The 22,462-nt window shown below is 41.2% G+C and overlaps 1 protein-coding gene across 8 annotated transcripts; it reads right to left on the bottom strand.

Moving 5' to 3' along the window:
* Positions 1–1,558: 1,558 nt before the first annotated feature.
* ikzf1 (IKAROS family zinc finger 1 (Ikaros)) lies at positions 1,559–20,611 on the bottom strand. 8 transcript variants are annotated; one of them, XM_046401830.1, is made up of 8 exons: positions 19,100–20,603; positions 14,585–14,638; positions 14,299–14,415; positions 8,182–8,451; positions 6,377–6,544; positions 4,310–4,435; positions 3,690–3,794; positions 1,559–3,192 (listed from the first exon to the last, which is right to left on the bottom strand). In XM_046401830.1, exons 1-8 carry the CDS (start codon positions 19,431–19,433, stop codon positions 2,489–2,491), a joined length of 1,878 nt encoding a protein of 625 aa, XP_046257786.1. In that variant the 5' UTR covers positions 19,434–20,603; the 3' UTR covers positions 1,559–2,488. The 8 variants fall into 8 exon arrangements, with proteins under 8 accessions (XP_046257786.1, XP_046257785.1, XP_046257791.1 ...); XM_046401829.1 differs by having other exon boundaries at positions 3,660–3,794; positions 19,100–20,599; XM_046401835.1 differs by having other exon boundaries at positions 3,660–3,794; positions 14,541–14,638; positions 19,100–19,135.
* Positions 20,612–22,462: the final 1,851 nt, after the last annotated feature.

Raw genomic sequence — 22,462 nt, 5'->3', positions numbered from 1 at the left:
TGACATTAAACTGGCATAAAATACAAAGATTCACATACAAATACCTCAAGATTGTACTTAAATACTGTCATTGAGAGTGCATTTAGTTACCTTCTCCCGCTGCTTAAATACCTTAATGCACAAATTCAAGTATACAACCCATTTGCTCATTGCTCCTTCCCAAACAGACATCCAGTCATGTGAAGAAAAGCCAAGAGAGGCAATCAAATGTGGTATTTAACTGTGCATTTAACTGTTCAGTCAGTCCTAAATTTTTAGAAATACTAGCTGAAATGAAAAAGTGACCAAGTTCACAAAATTTACACTTGTGACCTTTCATTAGAGCACAGCCATGTAAAAAAAAAAAAAAAAATACTAACATCTTGTTGGATTCTCTTAATAGCACAATTGGAAGTGGGTAAGTCTGATTCTTAAAGGAGGATTTCAGTCAGCTGGCTGAAAGGAGAAGTGAGATTTTGGATTTGGCAGGGCCAGAGTTGGTTGGCCAGATTATCCCTCTCATGCAAATGCCCTCCCTCCCCTGTCGGGTGCCAGTCAAGCATGGGGGGGGGGGGGGGGGGTCTGTTTCAGCGCTGGCCACAGCTGCTTCCCGTTTCTGCTAAATCACACAGCAGCCATCTGGAAGAGGCTGTCGCTGCGCAATGCCGCCGAGCTCCTCTGCCGGCCTCGGCTGAGCCTCTCCAGACAGGCCTGGCCCTCAGAGCCCCGGCCCCTGCCTTCTGCTCCAGTGCCTGATCCTCTCTGTCCCAGCTCTCTGCTGCTGCCGCTCCTCAGAGGGCCAGCAGGACATGTACATGTCGGCATGCTGGTGTGTGTGTGCATGAAGGTTCCCCATACTCATACAGACCCTTAATGTGTGTGTGCTGCTCATGCAGTACCAGTACTCCCTCGATGTCATAGTTTTAACACAGCAGTCGCTGTGCAGACATGTCACTGATGTGTTAGCCTCGTATTCTCTGTCTGTTGGGAATCAGTGGTAATATGCAGGAAAAATGTTTTTATTTGGAAATTATTTTTTATAACTTTGAAAATCACTGAACAAAAGATGGATAATTTGATGGAAATTCTTTTTTTTATTTTGATTCTGTACTTTGCAGCTGCACGTGGTGCTCATGCAGCATGTGGAGAAGTGTTCATTTATTCACCCCTCACTGTAAATGTTTTCAATGAGTTTAATGTTTTTCTATTTTGTACTTAAATGTCAGTCATTCATTCTTTTTTTGGCTCCTCCTTGACAGGTGGGAGTGAGTAGCACCTTGACTGACATCTGAACGTAATTATTTCGGAAGGTTCAAGAGTGTGAAATGAAATGTTCACATTTCTTAAGGAGGGAAGATGATATAGTAAAACTCAGCGAAACTTTGCATTAACTCCAGGAATCATTTTCCTGAGTCTGCCCTTAATTTACAATCAATTTACACTTTAATGTGGACGAGTCCATAATCTTTGACAAGTGGTTAATGTGGTCAAGTCAAAAAGTATCCTATTAAAATCATATGTGTTTACCATAAAAAAAAATCTCTCATTCACAAGAAAATGAAACACTTCCCCCGCCAACTCTTTGTGCATATATAAAATATCCTTTATTGGTGTTTTGCAAGCATAAAGTTCCTTCAAACCTCAAATGGCTCATTTTCATGTTGTGAGTGAAACAATTTGTAGCCATCAGGAATAAAACAAAAGGCCAGGATAACATTTTCTCTTGATAAAACTAAAAATAGCTTTCAGCAGCCGTCACATTTTCACCTCAAATAAGAGGTGCAGCTGTTATTAACTACTCTACCGACAAACATCAATCACTGTAATAAATACAAAAAACAGACAGCTGTGTAAATGTGATATAAATAATATGTTGCTACAAATACAAGAACAGGTTGAAACTTTGAAAGGAAATGAGGACTTATCTACAGTGATTGTTAGGTTTTTGTACGCATTTAATATTTAAATGGATGTTCCTGCAGAGCAGAGTATTTTATTGACATTTCTGATACTTCAGTACAGAGATTTGTACATGTAAGGATGAATATTTTTCTGTTTTAAAAAGTTGCTGCCTGGCTTTCCAAAAGAAAAGACACATTTATACATTTTATACATTTAGCAACTCTAAATACATGATTTAAAACTTGTGTAGGATGTAACACAGCAACTGCTGTGTTGTCTTCACTGAGCATCATTTTGTTTCTTTCAAACAGACACATGAATTATTCTTCCATCTGAGCATGGTATTTGAAATGAAAATAAATGCATTTTTAATAGTTGTGTCCAGAAAGCATGCATACTTTGTATAAAAAAAACTGAGATTTCAGATATTAACAGTGTGTTTTACATTTTGTATTTCTATGCACTTATTACATGTGCACATCAATGAGTGAGAGTGTGTGGCATGTCTTCCATATGTACACCTGTTCATCTGAGCAAAAGTAAGTGTGTGTGTGTGTGTGTGTGTGTGTGTGTGTGTGTGTGTGTGTGTTTGTATATTCTGGGGGGCTCAACAGCGATGCTCCCCTCGCGTTATGTGAGAAGAGAACTCGTAACGGTCTTGACTCTGGTGACCACAGAGGTTGCACTCGAAGGGGTCTCTGAAGCCATGGCAGCCCATGTGAATGGTGTACATGACGTGGTCCAGGAAGAGAACGCGGCAGTGTTCGCACCGGTACGCCCTCACCTGGTCCCCGTCTGCCGTCATCACCTTGAAGCCCTCAGAGGCCATCTCGATGCTGGCCCGCATGGCCTCGTACTGCCTCTTCTGCTCCTCCTTCACCAGAGGGAGCACGCCGTTCCTCACCCCCGAGGTGATGTGGTTGGTCAGGTAGATGAGGCCTGGAGCAGTCCCACCTGGGCGATCCTCGTTGTTGCTCTCTGTGTCTGTGGAGTCCTGGCCGCTGTGGCTGGGCGAGGCGTCCTTCTCGCTGGATGCAGACTTGGAGTTAGAGAGCAGCAGCAGGTTCTCAGCTGCGCTGTCTTTGGCTGACAGACCGGTTCCCGTGTGGCCGTCGGGCGGCGGCTTGTGCAGGGGGAACATGGAGCTGAGGGCCACATCTGAAGAGGAGGCTGGGGAGGTCTGGACCAGAGGCCGGAGCGACTCAGCCCCCAGGTAGCTGATGGCACTGTTGATGGCCTGGTCGATGACGTGTGGCTGAATCAGCTCACCTGCTCCTCCCTCATAGGAGAGGTCTGACAGACATTTGTCACCTGGGAGGCCAGACAGAAACAGGAGGTGTCATTTCACCATGTTAATACCAAGCCTCCTCCCCTGTAGCTTAATTTTAAAATAACTCATTATATTGTTCTTTCTGGTTTCATGGTCTCCTCTTGACATTTCTTCTGTGATACTAGTTTCCCCCTCAGCTATTTCAGAGTTTTTACCTCTTTTGTTATTGCATTTATCACCATGTCAGTGTAAAATTAATATGCAGGAGTTAACACTCAGTGAATACTGAATCATAGCATTTACTAACGGTAATGAAAGAAGTTCAATGCACAAAGCTGAACTGTGGAAAATACTTTGTCACAATGCATGCATTCTGCAGAGCCAATGTCATAAATACAAAACCAATGAACACAAAACACACTGCAGCTCCACCAGTTCAGCACTAACACTTAATTTTAAGCAAAAGCAGTGACACTGTATTTACACAGAGGAAGATTTCAGCCCTTACCCACAAACTTCTGTGGCATAGTGCTCTTACGTTTAGCTACATTATTAGCTAGTCTGTCTAGCACCAAGGCTCTGTCAGATCCCGTCTGGCTCATGTCTTCCCTCTGCTCATTCTGGTTGCTTTCTTCCTTTATTACTGGAAAGCAAGACAGAAAAGTAGATTTCAGAGTCAGAAGTAATTTGAGCTTGTCCTGTTTAAAGTGATGAGCTGGCGCCTGATAACATAATGTTATTTTTCTCACAGAGCACAGAGCGGACTGTTCTGACACACATGAAGCGCTTGGTCTATAAATATAGTATTTGTTCATGCACACAAATGAAGTGTGGATGTGTTTCGCAAGAACTTTACAGTGTGATCATTCAGTTTATGACTGCTCAGTATAAATACGCACTAATGCAGACCTTAACACTCATGTGACTGAATTGACTTAATTGCAGTTATGCAATGCAGTTATTTTAAATAGCCAAAGAATTTCTAAATTCAAAGGGAAATGACAGTAATTTAACCTGACTTTTGGAACATTTAGTGGAAAACAGCAAAACTGTTGCCGTGTTACACTGCTGTCACATGCATAGTGAGTCCTGCACTCAGGGTAAAGTAGGTCATCAGATTTGGGTGAAAGCTAAGCGTGCGTCTCGTGAGGAACTAACCTGTGTAGATGTTGTTCTGCAGCCCCATGTACTGGAGGTAGTTGTGACATCTCTCCTTGTGCTCCTCGAGAGAGCTGCGCTGCTTGTAACTCCGCCCACAGTAAGCACACTTGTGGGGTTTTCCGACTGCAAAAAAAATAACATGATGTAAGAGAACAGAGCAGTGCGATATTTTACGTGATGGCTAAAAATAAAGTGATAACTCGTGGTATCTTAAAATTAGTATACTTTGGTTTAGTTCCAGAATAATCTGCTACTCTAAATGAGTTCTTCATGGAAAAACACAGGAAGTGATGGATTTTGTACTTCCAGTTTGATTGTCATAAGAAGAAAAAGACAAACTGGGAATTTAGCATGAACGGTGGTCTGACAAAGAAAAAAGTCCAGGACAAAAATTTCACAAATAGATAATTTCACATTCCTTAAAATGGGCTTGCTGAACCGGAGCATGTAGTAGCTACTATTGAGGTCACTGAGGTCATGCCCTCTGTATTTTTGGGGGGGAATTTGTGAAAGAGGGAAAGAGAGGAGGGAGTTCCCATTTAACAAATACTCATGGAGGGTATTTCATGAGATGATTCCTGTATAGATGGGATTTAAGTGTAAGAAAAAAAGAGAATGACTATTTACCAACCAGAAATGTGAGCCTGTCCTTGTTGAGAGGGCTTTTAAACTGAATTTTAACAGACATACAGTTGTGGAATATAATCTATCAAATGATAAAGGAGCATTTGATCAAATAAAACATTTTAAATAAAAATAGTAAAGTAAATATAACTACATTAGTTCTAAAAGAATTTATTCCTCTTTAGAATAGACCAAAAAAAAAAGAGAAACTATTAAATGACCCACTGTGTTTCACTGGGTGGAACATTCATCGTCAATAAGAATATGGGCAATGTAATTTATTTTTTTGTACAGTCACTTCCAAAGTTCTGCTGCTGCTGTAAATACGTGATGTACCGAATCTATATTAATCCACAGCTATTAACTATTTACTCTATTGACTAATGTTTGCCTTAAACTACTGTGCCCTGCTGTTCTAGGAAATTGTTCAGCCATTTTTAAAAATGAAATTCCATATCTGTGACTTGTTTTTAAACACTGTCTCCAGTATGAGCGAATGGACCTTGAGCTGAGTCACAAACATAGAAGGGAAAGTACTGAGAGCCGGACTAACAGACTGTTGGTGTTAAGCCTCTCATGGGATTTGATGACAGTGAAAACAAAAATGAAATAATTCCAGGCTTATTCTTTAAGCACAGGCCACCCTTGTTTTTAAGCTTTTTTCGACTGCACCGTCTATGCATCCTTTTCTTTTCACTTAATTAACTTAAGCGTCTATGCATAAGAACTTTCCCATCATGGAGATCATAATGCGCACTTTAATTTTTGTCATTTATTGTTAGTGGTTACGGCAGTTTAATATGCAAATTATTTTACAGGTCCAGTGAGTAGGACTTAGTGGCAGACTGCAACCAACTGTACACCCCTCGTCTCCGCTAAAAATGCAAAAAATGCAAAAAATGCTAATGTTCCTCTCTAAAGCCAGTGTTTGTTTTGTCCTTTCTAGGCCACTGTAGAAACATGGTGGTGGAACATGGCAGACATGGAAAAGACCTGCTGCCCCTGTAGATAAAAAGGCTAATTTTAAGGTAAGGAAAATGCACAAATTCAGGTGACAATGCACTGTAATGAAATATAATTATGAATATCAATTAGTTAATAGTACACACTGGACTTTTAAGTTAAGACTGCAAATACTATTTTGTAGTTTACAGTTTCATTGTTCTGTTTGACTACTTAGAGCAGGCTTTGCAAGTATACAGTTTACACCCAAAAATTTGATTAATACTTACTTCTGCAAAGCATTTGCAAAAAAAAAAAAAAAAAAAAAAAAAAAATGCAACCATATCTACACCCTGTGAACTTCCCCTTATGGAGACCTGAGCTCTCACTGCATGCACTGGAGAACATGTCATGACTTTGGTGAAGGCTTCCACCCAGCAGTCCTAAAATGACCATGAGTGCAGCAGTTTTCAGTGTGGAATAGCTTTGCACACTCACCTGAGTGGGTGCGTAAATGGCCGGTGAGGGCGTCCCTCCTGCGACAGGCGTAGCTGCATAGGTGACATTTGAAGGGTTTCTCCCCTGAATGGAGCTTGATGTGGCGCAGTAGGTTGCCCTTCTGGGTGAAAGAGGCGCCGCACTGGCTGCACTGGAAAGGACGTTCACCTGAGGACGAGAACACAACAGACGCACATTACTGTAAAGAGACGTACATAAAACACATAAAAAAAAGATCAGGAAAAAAGAATACCTTGTACATTTTACTGGCACCCCAGTTTTATGTATTTTATGTACCCCACCAGGCAGTTCATTATTTTCAGTCCTTTTTGTGATTACACTGCTTTCCCTAATCTCACTATGTTGGATGACTTCATTTACAGCAATAAAAACACAAAGACTTTGTCTTTTCTATGTGGATGAAAAAGCGTGTTGCTGCTGTGGGAACGCGGGGTCACTGCACTACAAGCATCCCGGGCACCAGAACAAGCCGGATGATGAAGCGTCTCCGGGGCAGAGAGCGATCCAGCAGCCTGTGGGAGGGTTTCACAGCAGAGTGACACTCCATCTCTCCATGCTCCCCCTGCCCCACCGACTTCTGGCGCTCTGATCGAACAAGAGCCTTTCAGACTCAGCCTGCCAGTTCCGTAATGCACCATTGCCTAGGTCAATTTGATCTGAAAATCTCATTTTTTCCTCTCCTTCGTCTCTAAAATAAGAGCGGCACATCACAATGCAAATTCAGCCTCATTTGAATAAAGCGAAGGAAACACTTTGTGTTGAGAGCCAGTCTTCCTGATCAGCGCTTCTGGAATAAACCAATATCCAGCCTCTCCGAGTGTTGTGGCATTCTGTGAGAACGTTTTAATATGGCTTTTTTTTTTCAAAGCCCCCCATAAAATAAGAGTCACCAGTGAAGCAGCAAAAATATATAAAAAAGGAAATTCATTAAAAATGCATTTCAGGAGCAAAGACTCACCACAGAATATTTTCTATTTAAATAGGAGGCACTTCATTATATCTTTTATTGTACTTTCTTTTGCATTTACATTAGTCTAGTGTTCCTTTCTTCCATTTTGAGTTTCATTAGTTTCTAAAGCTTGACAGTTAAGTGCCTTTTTCAGAAATGTTCCCCACCACTGGTTTGGCTTCATTACAATAGAATATCAATTTTGAAATTTGAGAAACTTTTAATAGCCAGATAATTGTCAGTTCATAGAGATCCCATTTAATTGCAGCAGATATCCTGTTCCTAAAGCGAGGGCATGTTTTTTTTTTTGGTTTTTTTTGTATGTGTGTGTGTTGTTTTTTGGGGGGGGTTTTTTCGGACCAAGTTTGTTTCTGCTACTTTATCTTATAATAATTTGATCAGTTACTGTTGCTTGTCATGTGGTAATTCAGAGTCATTTAGATGAACAATAATGAATGCTAATGGTATGCTCAAAGCCTATTTCACGCACGATAGGAAGGTTTACATGCATACAGCCAAATGCAACCACTACTCAGTAAAAGGGTGACTGCAAACATAACAACAGTTTTTTTAGCTCTACTGTTTATCCTAAGACTCTATCGCTAATGTTTATGTGCCGTCAAGACACCAGGCTATACACTGTGATACTGCTGGTGTTAATGTCAAAAATATTAGCAGTCAATTATTCACTTAATTTCTGCCATTAAATACTAAAGATTTGCTCTAAACATGAGGAGGAGCCACAGCAGACACCTTTCTACCCCTGATCTATCCTCTCAATCTAACAGTCAACATGGGTACAAAGGAAGGGCAAGAAGTATTACAGACGGCTTACCAGTGTGGCTTCGTTTGTGCACCATCAACACATTGGGGCCAATGCAAACTATCCCACAGATATCACACTTGAGCTTCCCGTTGGGCAGCCGGATACCTCCAGCCGAGGAGAAGGCCTTGGCTTCGGGGCTCGGCTGTGAGCCGTTCACCTTGGCCCCCGAGGCATCAATCACGCGCAAGTCTTCCGCACACTCCTCCTCCTCCACGCCATTCATGTCACAGGCCAGCCCATTCTCCTCATCACTGCGAGCCTCAACTTTAATGTTACAGGCTGGAAAAGAGGGCAAGGGGGGGCCACGGTTTAGAATACGAGCATGATTCTTTCATGATGTTGTATACTAAAGATGGGCAATTTATCAGTGTCATATTGATGCTGTGACAGGAGAAAAGATAGAGCTGCCTGTTGAAATACTGTGATGTAGCCGTAAAGATGACTTTGCTCTGATCTGAAAGGGTTCCTGATAGGAAAGTGAAAGGATTTTGTGAACTGTTGTGGCTGTCCTCGCTGAATGAATGAATGTTTCTAATAGATGTTTGATCATTGTATCCATTTTACCTGTCATTTCTAAAAATGTAAGACAATTTGTTTTGCTTCACAGATGATCATCCATTTCATTTTGTTTAGTACGACTTTTCTTTGTTCTATGTTCAAACATTATCTCAGTACTACTACTATTATTCAGCATTGTTTTTATCTCTTTATTTCAATTGTTTTCTACTTATTTCACAATTTACCTTGACTAGTTTTTATTTTTTAATTCTTCTATGTTTTATGTTTGACCTTTTATTTTGGTGAGATGGGTTTTTCTTAAGACATTATTCCTGTTCAAATAAATGACAGACTTATTCAATGTATTTGAATTTAAACTGTCTTTCTCACAGCCAGGAAAATGAACTTTAGCGTAGCCTGGCTTTATTTGGATTCATAGGTCTGGTATTATAGTCACTATGGTTCTGTTCATTCCCTCTTTCTTTCAGGATAAACGCTGAAAGTATTAAAACTGCAATTGCACTGTAATATCAATAGAGCAACTATGGCTTCATAATGACAAACTTCCTTCGTCCGCGCACAGGGATGCTGCATCAAAACTTCAAAACCCTTCCCTTTATTTCAGCCATTTTTGTGAATTCAGCCTGAAAAAAGTCATCAAATATCAGACTGATATAATCAACCCACAGGCTACTCATTTAAACTACAGAGTTTTCAGGGCAGCATAGCATGTTTCATAAGGACACACAGGTGGATAGCATGTCTACTGTTTAAGGATATCAGTGATGACATGAAGAAACACAGCTAATCTCACACCATCACACTTTGGTGAAACAAATGACAGCAAGATAAACAGGAAACAGAGACACAGGAAACGGTGTGAAACTAGGGACGACAGCAGAGTCTGTCAGAGCAACAGAGCACACTGCACACGCACAAGAAAACACTCGCATTTGGCCTTCTCGCCATTTAGAGAAGGGGTCTAATGTCTTTAATTCCGGAAAAGGTAACTGATTAATGCTATTATTTGTGGAAGGAGACATTTACAAAGTCTATATTTGGTGTCTGGTGTTCCCAAAGTGATCAAAAAGGAGAAGTGTCCTCCATATTGAACTACCCTATCCTTCTTTCCCCAGCAGAGAACTTTAGAAACAACTGACCGATCATGCAAGTCCCACAGCCTGTGGTTTGAGCAGTGGCAGCCTGATTTCCCCATGCATCTACCTCTGTTTGTACAACTGAAGAGGAACAAGTGGAAATCATGAAATATAGGAATCTATGGAAAAGGGGAAGCTTCAGAAAGAGGGCCTGTCTAACTGAAATACTAAGAATTATGGAGAAGTGACAGAAAGGGAAGCACAGGAAAGGAATTGTAAAACAGCCTGTAACTGAAACATGTTGGTTTTTTTTTTTTTTTCGGCGAGAGCCACAGAGGGAACATAAATCCCCTAATGTGCAAAATGTTTCCCATTTAGAACAGGAGGTAGAGCGACAGACTATCACAAGACATTTATGATCACTTTTCCAATCAAATTCATTTTATCTGATGGTCCATTTCCACATAACTTTGCTTTTTTTTTTAAAGTCTGCTATTGCACAACAAGTGATCTGCTCATTTTGTTCGATTGCTGAAATTTTCTGGACAAACTCTCCTGTCTTTTTGCTGAGCAGATCAGATGATCAGATAAGAGAGACGTCACTCGTGCATGTAAAGGGAATTAAAGGCACTGTCTACAAAAAAAATTTAGTGGCTAAAATGGTGCTTAAAGTGCAAAAGATAATGATGAGTTATGTTACAGAACTCTGTATGAATTATTCCCATATGTGCAATGCAATTAAAATGCAACAAGCCTAACAATGCATGTAAGTGGAGATATATTTTTGTTCTTTAGTCATTAAGTTTGGACACAAGTATTCTTTCACCTCCACCCTGACTGATTTGAATCATTTTTCATTACTTTTATCAAACCAAACTGATAATCAGTTATAACCACGTATTTGTTAATTTTAGTTAGGGTCATCCATTAAATTAAGTATTTCAACTGCTTCAGCTATTTCAACTATACATTAATTTTACATTTTAGAGGAAGCATTAGGCTACTTTTAGCAAATGTTAGCTATTGTAATCATTTATCCATAACATTTAGCTAACTACTTTTAGCTAACCGCTGGCTGCTCGCTCACCAACTTCATGCACACTCTCAACTAAAAATGTTCAGTTGATTTAATATCACATGTTTCTAAATTTTTCAGCTTAGAATTTTAGTTTTTTTCCCAGTTATTTTCACTGCTTTCCACATCCTCCAAGCAACTGCATAAATGCTCCCCATGGTAGGCTACAATTACCTCTAGGTGGGAATCACTGTTCTAGTTGGGAAGACATGTTTTCATATTCTCTGACATTTCTGAAGTCAAGTTGTGCATGTGTCCGACTCCCAGTGTTTGTGGAGGGGAAAGAGAATTACGATCTACGCTGAGCTGCAGTCTGGTTTTTTTTTTTTTTTCAGGGGGGTAGGAGATCTTATATTGCAAATGTTGCAAAACGTGCATATGAAATTCTCACTTGAACCACCAAGGTTTTTCATCTGGCACAAGCACTTTAATGATTACGTAAGTGTCAGAAAAAAATTAAGAAGGAGGGATTTTTAGGTGAAGTGATTAAATCCGTTACATTTGCATATCACAGTTCTCGAAAGCAAAACTTGATAAGTGGCTCCACCGCTTCTAACCTCTAAATTCAATTTATGGTTTTACCACAAAACCTGACTGCCACATTTCTGTCAATGGAGAGATGTAAAATTATGTTTCAATAAAGAGCCTCAATCAGACTGTGTCAGACTGGGTATCTGTATCTGCACAAGGGAATGCAGCCTCTTATCCTCAGTGTAAATCCTAAAACAGGTGTATGTTCTGCACAAGGCATTTTGTTTCTCCTCACTTGTTTCTGAAGTACTGGAACAATGCACCATGTTTATCTCTAATCATCAGTTCCCAAACACACCAGTGAGGCTCTCGGGTTATCAGCCGGTTAAGCGGACAGAAGGGAACCATGAAGGCTGAGCTGCCACCCGCTTCTCATGGATATGGGGAAGTTGTGACTGAACTGGGAGTAGGAAGAAGGCGTTTTACTTTATATTATGTCTGTCATGGTCACACATCCTGATTTGTTCATTTTGGGAAGCAAGTGTCAGATCACATTGTAGACACACAAAACAGGTTGCAATAAAATGGGTTATCACCTGATGTGGATCTAATGCTCAGATAACAGATAAAGAAGTAACACATTCTTTAACTAACTAAAAGGCTAGAGCAACAGTGTAAAAAAAAATATTTTGTCATAAAAAAAGAAATAATCAAGTTATATTGAGTTTGACAGTAGCTTAGAGACAATTTAGCAAGCAGTTCTGCAGTGTGGAAACGCAGGGAGCTTTCTGGAGGTTCCTGTTACTGACTAGTGCTGCTCTCACTGCCTGAAAATAACCCTGTGTGCATGATAGTGGAACCACATGTGTTAAACCACGCCAGCAACACACTCAACACAACTTGCAGGAACACCAAAAACAGCCTGCTTTTCCCCTCACAACGCTTTTTAAAAACTCGCCTCCTTGTTTTCGGGAACTAGACTCAGCTCAGTCTCCCTCTTAGTCTCAAGTCTCTGAAATAGCAAAGGCTCCGTCTGAATCACTGAAAGTGAAAGAGAAATCATTTCACTGGGAAGCTGAGAGGGTTAACTTGCCGTCTCGTGATTTTAACCAAATGTGATTTTAAACAATAAATTAGACAATAAAATGACTTTCAGTTGTATTTCTGTGACAATTTACACAACACACTGAGCTGGATAATACGGACGACAAAACAGGCCTCACTTAGACCTACAAACTTCCCTTATGCTTTGAGTCATATATGTGAGGATTGCAGCATTGTGAATGTGCAACAACAATGACGTTCCGTGCCTGTGAAGACTTATTTGCAACAGGAAACAACCTGGGTTTGAGGTTTTGAGCTTTCGATACTTTGAGGTCCTATGTCCCACATATAGTCCCCCTGCTTTTTGCCCTCTTTCACTACAGAAGACTGAGAAGCACATGATCCTGGGTGATAATTATAACTTATTCTGGCTTTTATCACAGAGGCAATGATGCATAGATGTCATAGATACCAGATACTTGCACTTCCCTTCTTTCACTCTTTGGGCTCTTTGTCTCTGTCCCTGTATAGACACGTGTGAAGTGATCAGACTGTATAAGGAATGAACAGAAACTTACATATAGTACGTACATCCACCTTACCAGCTGGCTTCTTACCTACTCTTACTCTCTTTACCACCACTGAGGAAGGTCAGACATATAATTCATCTGCTCTCAATTTTCTCTTTATTTTCTTTTTACTTTTTTTTCTTACAGCTTGTACAAAATGTCCATCTTTCGATTGAGGTCTGTCAGATAAAATGTGGCTGTGCAAATGCTCTCTAACTCAATTTAACATGTTTTAATTAATCAGATGCCATCGCGGTACTTGTTCAGAAGTGTTCAGTGATTCCTGCCTGTGTTGAGTTCAGTGCCAGTCAGCTCAACAGTTGTAAAGTCAAACAGAGAGCCTTTGTGAGTAAGTGTGTGTGTGTGTGTGTGTGCGCGCGCACAGGTGTGTGACCTATGTGGTGTAGTGATGTGCTGATCTCTCTGAGCTTGGCTCTGTTCCTGAACTCTTTATCTCCAGGAGTGTTGAAACTGTCTGATGGCAAGTTCTTCTTAGGAAACTCTTACACATCCTATTTCAGTTTCCTCTCACATTTTATTTTTGACTGTGTGCTGCTAATCTTTGTCGTTATCTGGACAAGTGGAAAAACACAGATAGGATGGTCAACTTGTTTTTTATATTTTTATTGTATGTGCTTCATGAATAAACAATATTAAGAAGAAAAATAATACCTATATTATTTATCCAATGAAAACTGCACGTTGCACCTGATTCATCTTGCTGTCATGTAAAACTGATTAGCTATTAATGACCAATAATGATTCCACCTTGAACATGAACAAGCCACCCATGTTAAGAGGCGGGGATAAATATACACCACCGATGTGCATGAACCCCCCCACCGCAATATTCATCCTTATTTTCACCATGATATTCCCTGGCTTGATGTTCACAAACTCAAATCAAGGCCACATTAGCTATTCCTTAAGATTCGGCTTATTAATGACATGCCATGGATCAAAGGGATTTTTTTTTTTTTTTTTACCTTTTCTGCCAATGACCTAAATGTGTCTCTTCTTTGCAGCCTTAAATTAATTTTTCCAAGGGATTTGGGCCGGCAGATATCTCCCACTGGATATGTGTGGTATTAAGTTATAAAAACATTTTTATGCTCTTTTTAAGATATATATGTTATGCTTTTGATACTGACATTACTTACATTTAATGGTTTTAGTCTGATTTGTATGCTTTGGGAATGAATACATTACTGTTGGGAAAGGCAGTGCAGTGGTTTTTGACTCATTCTGATTGCTGCTTCATGGGATAAACTCAACCTAACGTAGCACATGAATTTATTTATTCTTAATTTACACAAGCATCAGTGAGGTTCTGAATGGCTGTGGGTGCAATTGGTGACTTGCTGCCTCATACCTTTGTCCCCTCTGGTGTTGTTCTGCTGGTGGGTGGAGCTGGCTGACAGGTCCTCCGGGACGGCCATGGGTTCCTCTGCCTCCTCAGATGCTTCGTTGGCCGGGGGGCTGTCCCTGCCTGGGGAGACACACACCAGCAAACACCCATCACTCACCACACAACCCCTTGACGTGTCTCATTCAGGGGAAGCAAAATTACCTCCGGCTGGTGTAAGAGGCTGATTGTGGGCCTATTGTATCTACCTTTTGCACTCTACAGCTCAATCATGCGGTAGGTAGTCTTTTACCTGGCATCTGGGCCATTTCCTGGGCCTCCTCTGTCTCCATGCGGTGCAAGTATTCTAATGGGAGAGAGATGGAGATGTAGATGTGTGTAAGTTTAATCAAGTTAAGGCTGAAGAAACAACATTATAAAAAGCTAGAGTGGAGTAAAGGGTGTACTTCTCGGCGTGACTTTGTCACCTCAGTGAGATCGTTCTTGTCACAGCTGCAGTCCCACCACTGTCCCCCACATTACATTACAAAGAATTACAGACATTTTCATTACAAGTCTGACAGAGAGACTGAGCTTGGAGAGCAGCTCGGCTCCAACTGATGGGGCCCGCTGCTAGTGCAGGGTTGCTGGGAATGGGCTTTCAGACCGCATTTGTTATTTATTGTTAATTTCCTGCCACGTAATCATCCAAAAATGCAAACTGACTGCCGCAAAATTAAGCAGAAAATTAACTGGCCTAGGGTCATGAGGATGCGGGTGTTTGCCGTGCCCAGCTGATCGGTGCTCATGTTCTCACTAATTTACTGAGCATGCATCGCTGAGTCCGCGGCCTGAGCATAGACACATGCAAGCCATAGTCAGAAGCAAAGAAAGAGAGAGTAAGAGAGGGAAGACAGAAAAGCAGCCAGATAGACATAGAGGCACAGAAGTAGACAGCAATGGGAGGGCAAGAAGTCAGAGGAGCAAATGCAACAGGAAGGTGCAGAGAAAAAATGAGAGACGGAAAAGCGGGCCGAAGGACAGAGAAGTTCTCTTCATTTTTTAGAAGCGATCCTTCGGCCAGGGCTGAATATCTGAGGAGTCACCAGTGCTCGTGGCCCCATTAATAATGGATGGCCCTCAAGCCTGCAGCAGATGGGCCCGACAGCCTCAGCCCCAGCTCCGCCACTTCAAGAAGCCCTTGGTGGGGCCGCTGCCCAGTCCAAGCAACCACTCAGGGAGAAGTGAAGCTCCCGAAAATAGCGAAACGAGCCCAAGGGAGAAGGGGAACCTAGGCCTTCCTGTTTTACTGACAGATGGCTCCACACATTTGGAACAAATAGTGGGAAGCGGCCGGGCCACTCTGTCGCAATGCACAGTATTCTGCATAGTCAAGTCAGGAGCTCAGCGGCCTGAAGACGCCCAGGATGCAAGTGTGAGAGGAGGGGGGGGGCAAAGGTCACTGGTGCAGATGATTTGTTCAGCACAACACGGGAGTGTTGCGTGTTACTCTGCTGAGCTACGACTCTGCGGCGCCGTTCTTCAGCATCTGGAGTTTGGAGGTCGGGGGCAGAGGGGGGTATATTCTCATGTGCCCTTTTTTTCTGGGCAGATGGTGCGAGGGGAAACACGGATGTGTTGGTGGTGGTGGTGGGGGGGGGCTTTGACAGAAATAAAAAAGAGAGAGTTCCTACACTCAGCCACAACCCACTTGCGTAGGCATGTGGAAAGTAAGGTGCATATAGAATATTCAGGAAATATTCAGTTAGAACTCAAAGTGGCTGTCATGCTGTTCTTATTTTCTACATGTCACAGACATTTTTGTTACTGTTTTGAAAACTTCTCCTATATTGTTTTTAGTTGTACCTTAATCTTTAGATACTGTGACTCATTTTCTTTAGCCAAAGTTGTAAGTCCTACTTTGAGAACATACAGTATGTATGTTAAGAAGGTGAAGAGCAGTTAAATGTTGCCATCCAGCTTTCTCATTTATCTCATGAAATCAGACTGAAATTATGAAATAGCAGAATTTTTTTACACCTTATTGCTCATGTTCTGGTTGTAACCAGGAGGGCATGATGTGTGTGTGTGTGTGTGTGTATGAACTGGGGGCAGGTGGAATCTTTCAGCCAGTGAAATGGAAGTCACAGAAAAGACTTCTGACATATAGCGCAGGGGGGACTGGAAAAGTTTCAGTCTGAGTACGTCAAGTGAGGAGAGGCAGGAAGAGGCTTGTGGGTTGACAGAATTCTCGGTCCTCCTCCTGTGTGTGTGTGTGTTGGGTGGATGATGGTGGTGTGTTGGTGGGTTGTTGGGGGTGGGGGGGGTTAGAGGCGTCTGCTTTTAGTGAGGTGCAAAAGCTACACCAGGGAGCAGGGTGGAGATGAGAAACAACGAAACCGTTAACAGATACTGAGGACCACACCAACAAAGTTTGGATACCCAGGAGGAAGCTTTAACACTGCTGTGCATGTACAGATATATAACACACAATTAGCAGTCAATACTTGAAAACATGAAGTGACACTCAAGTATAGAAATGAGAAAAAAAAGCAATTGCTAGAGTGTTTCAGTCACCGTTAGATGTAGTTTTATGTCATTAAAATTGGTAATATTTACATTTTCAATAATAACCCAAGATTATGGTGTAATTTGATAACATCTGATATCTTTGGAATGGAATGTGGAACATTAAAAAAAACAAAATCAAATTTAAGGCCAGTAAAGGTCATGTTAAACTGTTTTTATGTTTCTGCTTATGGCAATTAGATTTGTCTGCAATAAAATGTGATAGTATGTAGATATATCACTTCATAAATAAGAGAGCTATATCATCACTATATGAATCCAAATTCATTGCACAATATTGCTGACTTCACTTTGATTTCAAGCACAAACAATATGAGTCATAATTCGAATAATTTATATTCACACACTCTACTAAAAGTTTCCACTTTCGACTAAGCAGACTTACTGACAATTAATGTCTGAATTAATAATTTTCACTGTTGTGGGTTTATGAGACGTAATGAAGCCGTGGGCGCTTTCTTATCAACCATTAGGAGATGAGATTATCCGACACTGCCAAGCAATGTGGTGCATGGTCACCTTTGTTCATCTTCACATGGAGATTCTCATCAGTAATTCATGAAATGTATGGGTGTAAGTGGGTAGATAGAGTTAGCGGATGTGTTCTTGGAGCCTATCGAGGGGGTGCAGGGTAGAGTAAAGGTGCGCCGGAGAGAAGTTTCCTTCATTTGCATCTGACACACTTCACTACTCTGCTATTCAGACAGTACAATCATTTTAATAACTGTCTGCCTTCCTCTGCCCCCCTCCCCCTCCTACTTCGGTTTCTACTGACAAGAAAGATGATGTATCTACAGACAGATTTGCAGCACTTTCAGCACTTCTCTTTCCAACCAAGCTATCAAATGTTCTATTTGTGTAGGTACTGGGGCTGCTTTCCAAGTTTTCTACTGCACTAACAACTGAAATCAAAGGTATTTTTCTACGACATTTGTGAGGTGTTAGTTTATGTTGAAGAGTTTTCATTTCAATCCGATCCGAGTGAATTTATTAGAGAGAATTATTAACTTCCCTGAAATGTTTCACACTCACAGAAAAATAAAAAGTCCAAATGCATTATTAGTTGTTAAAAGGTATGAAATGAAGATTCTCTGCCACAGCTTTAGACTGGAACAAACTAGAGGCGACTCCTTGACTTTTACATCACACAAAAGATACAGTTATGACTGGTTCTTAATTTGATCAAAAACCAGTGTAGGGTAAAATATTTGTTTTGTATATGCTCAACTTCTACAACCAGAAACTTTATGTTCAAGAGTTTAAACACTCAATTTCCTCAACAGTGAAGCTTTCTGTTTTTTCGTCTGGGCGTTGATGAACAACTTTCCACCTCAGTGTCAGCAGTGTAAAAAGTTTCTTCAGTCCAGCCTACATATGTGTTTTTCTTCTCTTCACACAGACGTTTATCAACTAACTGAGACTGTGGGTCGAACAGGTGAATACAAAGCTTAACGGTATGAGAAATGATCAGTTTTAAAGATTAACTTAACTTACAGGCTTTGAAATAGAAGATACAGCGTTAGTGTGTGCGTATTGATTTCCTGTTTATGCTAAAATATTACGGTTTGCTTTTTGGCCCCGACAAATTTACGTCTAAATAAAAAGTTGTGTTTTATTTTATTTTTTTGTTTATTTTTCCCCCCCTGGAGGCCTAAATGTGTCGTTTGATATTTTATAAAACTTGTTTTGCTTCACGACGATCTTAAGTTTACTGAGTGCGCACATCTGTTGCAACAGGTGCATGAAGAGGAGTGTAAAAACGTATTAAACATCTTAAAATTACAAGGAAATCCCAACATAATTGTTAGAAAATCTTGAAAACTGGATTAGTATTTTTAAATAAGTTTAAATGATTGTGAAATTATTAATCCATATGTTCCCAAAAGAAAGATGCACATGGAAAATGGGGAACATTCCACTTTCTCCGTTACATGGCTGCCTATTTAATAACAAATGGCGCGTCAAAATGAATACATATTCGGTGTGTAATTTCAAAGATACTCTGGTTTATTAATCCGTTACATGTCCTGTAGCAGCACAGAACAACGCGCTCTAAAAGGGATCTGATGCTGTGGCGTACCTGCACCGAAACTATAAGGAGAGTCTTTTCCAATCAGGTGCAAATGCCTCCAAAAAATCTTGAGAAGAAACGAGCTCAGTTTAGAAATCTTTAATTACCCTTTAAGATTGTTGTCGATCTAAAAACAAAACAAAAATAGCGCGGTGGAAGTCACATTACCTGCTATTCCTTGAGTTTGCAGTATGAAGTTCTTCCAACTCTCCCCGGCTCCATGTGCAGAAGGTCGCAGCGCCGCGGCGGCCCCATGGAGCTGCGCCCTGAGTCCCTCCCCTCTCCACTGCACTTCCTCGTTCCAGCCCAACATGACTATGTTTCTGAGCTCGACTGGGGCATTTTGCTTGCTTTTATCCACAGGCCGAGTCTGCGGCGGGGAGTCGAGCCACCGAGCCCTTGGCACTTGCTTTGTGCCGTGCCAATAAAAGCTGACACCCAGTAGACCATTACTGGCAGCCATGCATGAGATGGGATGAGGCGCGCGAGGAGAGTGGACCATTCATTGTTTATTTATTTCATTCTCACCGAGGAAGCTGATGGGGGGGACTCCTTACTTGCATATTGGACAGCTCCCCTTCTGTCACCTGTTCTGGCACGCTGAAGCAGTCCATGAAATTAACACAACTGTTTTCTTTCCCTTATAATGACTTGTTTTTTTCTCTTTAATGTTTCATCCGTTTGAATTTGCTCTTTCTCTCCAGTGATTGTCCCCTCAGTGTCAAAGCCTCCTGTCTTTCCTCATTACATCAGCAAGTGTCCAGATTGTGTGTGGACCTGAGCAAATCGTTTGTCTTCCTTCAGCAGTTTACTCTTTGCTACAATGCATGTCCACTGAGCGCATCTTCACTGAGTTACTGGCTCGGTCCTGCAGAAGAACATCGTACAGAAATTCACATTATGTTTACTAAAATGTGGTTTTTCCTCTGGTTTTGTGTGCAGGAGTCTACAAACCAACACTATGCCACTGGTGCCAAACGCATCAGAGGTATTTTGGTTTAAGATGCTTCCATCAGTGTGAGCTCTGTGAGGCTCACTCTGCCTTTGCTGCTGCAAAGTCCATCATCTAAATTCAGAAGTGTTCAGAAGTGACTTGAAACTGAGATACACAACATCAGATGTAAATAAGTGAACCGACACCACACCCTAAGCTTGCTGTCCACAGCACACACAACTGGATCATGCGTAATACTTCATCTCCCTCCTTTCTGTTATCATTCATACTTGGAGTCTGCACACAACATGTAAGGACAAAGCACTCCACTACAGCACAGCAGCAGCCCTTTAAGATGGTTAATGACGGCTTTCCAATTTTCTTATAATTCCAATCTAAGTGTCAGTCTCTCAGTCGTGATGGGTGCCTATGTACTGTCCGAAATCAATCAAAGAAAAATAAATTGTGGATTAATATTGATGGCAATTTTAAATAAATTATGAGTTACACATCTGGTTCGGCTAAAATGTACTCACCTCTCATTTTCAGATGTGTCCAGTCATTATTATCTCAAAGGAATATCTGGTGGAGTGAATTTTTGCTGTAATTACTGTGTTTTAAATTACATGAGCTTAAAGTTTATACTATTAAAGTAGAGCTTATGCCATCTTGAACTGTCTATATTCACTGCTGATTAACTTACAGTTTATAAGAGGTAGTTGCACTGAATTTACCCTCCACTGTTTTCTTTGCTTGTGACTGTTTATCCCAGTATCCCACTGCCCTCAGGCCACGCAGAACAACTCTTATCTCAGGAGAGGCTGTGTGTGCTGGATTGCTGAGTCACCTTTCGTGGGAGGCTGCCCTTATCTCCTAAGAAGCACAGCATTCAGGCAGTTGGTTGCAAAAGGAGGAACTTTGGGCAGGAGCACTGTCGCCTGCTGTGTCTTCATGGCCATAACAGGGGTTGCAGCAATGGACTTCCTCAAAGCTTCACAGCCGGCGCTACACTGTCTGCGAGGTCAGACTGCAGCTGAAGCTTTTGGATGTGAGCAGGTATGAAAAGGCTGCAGGGTGAGCGACTCCTGAGGCCTCACAGAGGGAATGTCGGGACTGAAATGTGACTCAGCGCTATCAGCAAAAGCAGAGGGGTCCAACCATGTCTGTGGTCTTCCATGACCCAGAGATACTGTCCCGTCCCAGTGACACAGCAGCTTCACTCACGTATGTCTGAGAAGCTAAAAGGGACCATGATTCAGCCAAATGAGGTTTTTGAGAAGTTACTGCAGAAGTGGGATCAATACTCACCACTGGCTGACTTCCTGATCATCATCCTCACATCTGACTTCTATAAAACATGTTTAAATTGTTACTGGTCATGTGGAAATGCCTACCAACTGAAGCAGGTTTCTGTGGAGGGCTTCAGTTTACTTAATTCTGCAGCATTTAAGGTTACACCACATGTACAGGCTGTAATCCACAGCTGAAAATCAACTGCTCCCTCAGGTTAATCCACAACCCGAAGCAAGCCATGTTGTTGTAATTAATATCATTACCTGGCAAGTCTCAAAACATCATCAGACAATGTAGGCGGTCGACTGCTGAACAAAAGGCACTGGCTGGTTCTTATTTCATGGATCTTTAAGCAGTATTCACTGTTTCACATTTGGAAGCATGAGCACCATGTAACCCTTAATTGGTTTCAACACCTTAATAAGTCAAAGACGTTCAAGGCTGATAATCACATTAAATAGTCCAATTTATCTAAAAAGTCAATTGCAAACTGAAAAACTCTCTTTCTTTAGGAATGCATTATGCTGTGAGGATGTCAGAGTAAATTAAATTCCCCTCCGCACACTAAAGCATCTATTTCCTTATGGTAATTATCTGCTGGAATAGACGTGTCACTAGAAGGAGTCAGGCATGCTTGACATTTAGCCTTTTTATGGAGAGGCGATGAGTAAAAATTAAGATGAGGAAAAGGAAATTAATCTCCAGCCCAGGCAGGCATTGAGAGATCCTGGAGGATAGTGGCTGAATCAATCATGATGTTTGTGAGCCTGTTTTGAAAAGGAGCCAGTGATGAGATTCAGACCACAGGCTGGGAAATCTGAGGGTGGTGTGTGTGTTTATGTGTGTGTGTGTGTGTGTGTGTGTGGAGGGGCATTTAGGCAATTTTATTGGTTTTGTACAATATAAAGCCAATTTTGATGAAACTGTGCAACCTTTTGTAAGATGAGAACATTTTGGACAAGATTCATACCACAGGAAGTAAGGACCTTTAGATGTGCTGCTAGGCTTCATATGTAGCAAACAGATATGAGAGTGGTATCAATATTCTCATCTAACTCTCAGCAATAAGGCAAATAACAGTGTTTTCCCAAACGTTAAATTACATGTCTAAAACATCTCTAACCATCCTAAATAGGTGAAATAATGATCATTATTAGTTTGAAAAGTTAATAGTAGTCAGGTCCCGCCATCATCTAATAATGTGGCTGATTAGGCTCAAAATCAACATCGTCCCGTGCATTAAATGGTGGTTAATAGACATCAACCACCAACAGAGCTGCTAGATGACATCAAACCAAAAGGAA

Source organism: Scatophagus argus, chromosome 10 (assembly GCF_020382885.2).
Source record: "Scatophagus argus isolate fScaArg1 chromosome 10, fScaArg1.pri, whole genome shotgun sequence".
Classification (NCBI taxonomy): Eukaryota; Metazoa; Chordata; class Actinopteri; family Scatophagidae; genus Scatophagus; species Scatophagus argus.
This window is presented reverse-complemented; position numbering and strand designations above follow the sequence as displayed.

Coding starts and splice junctions, on each gene's coding strand:
- ikzf1 (XM_046401829.1), bottom strand. CDS start 19,433: ATGGTCCACTCTCCTCGCGCGCCTCATCCCATCTCATGCATGGCTGCC. Junction 14,639..19,099: donor GCAAACTCAAGGAATAGCAG/GTAATGTGACTT, acceptor CTCTCCCATTAG/AATACTTGCACCGCATGGAG. Junction 3,193..3,659: donor TATGCCACAGAAGTTTGTGG/GTAAGGGCTGAA, acceptor CTGGCCTCCCAG/GTGACAAATGTCTGTCAGAC.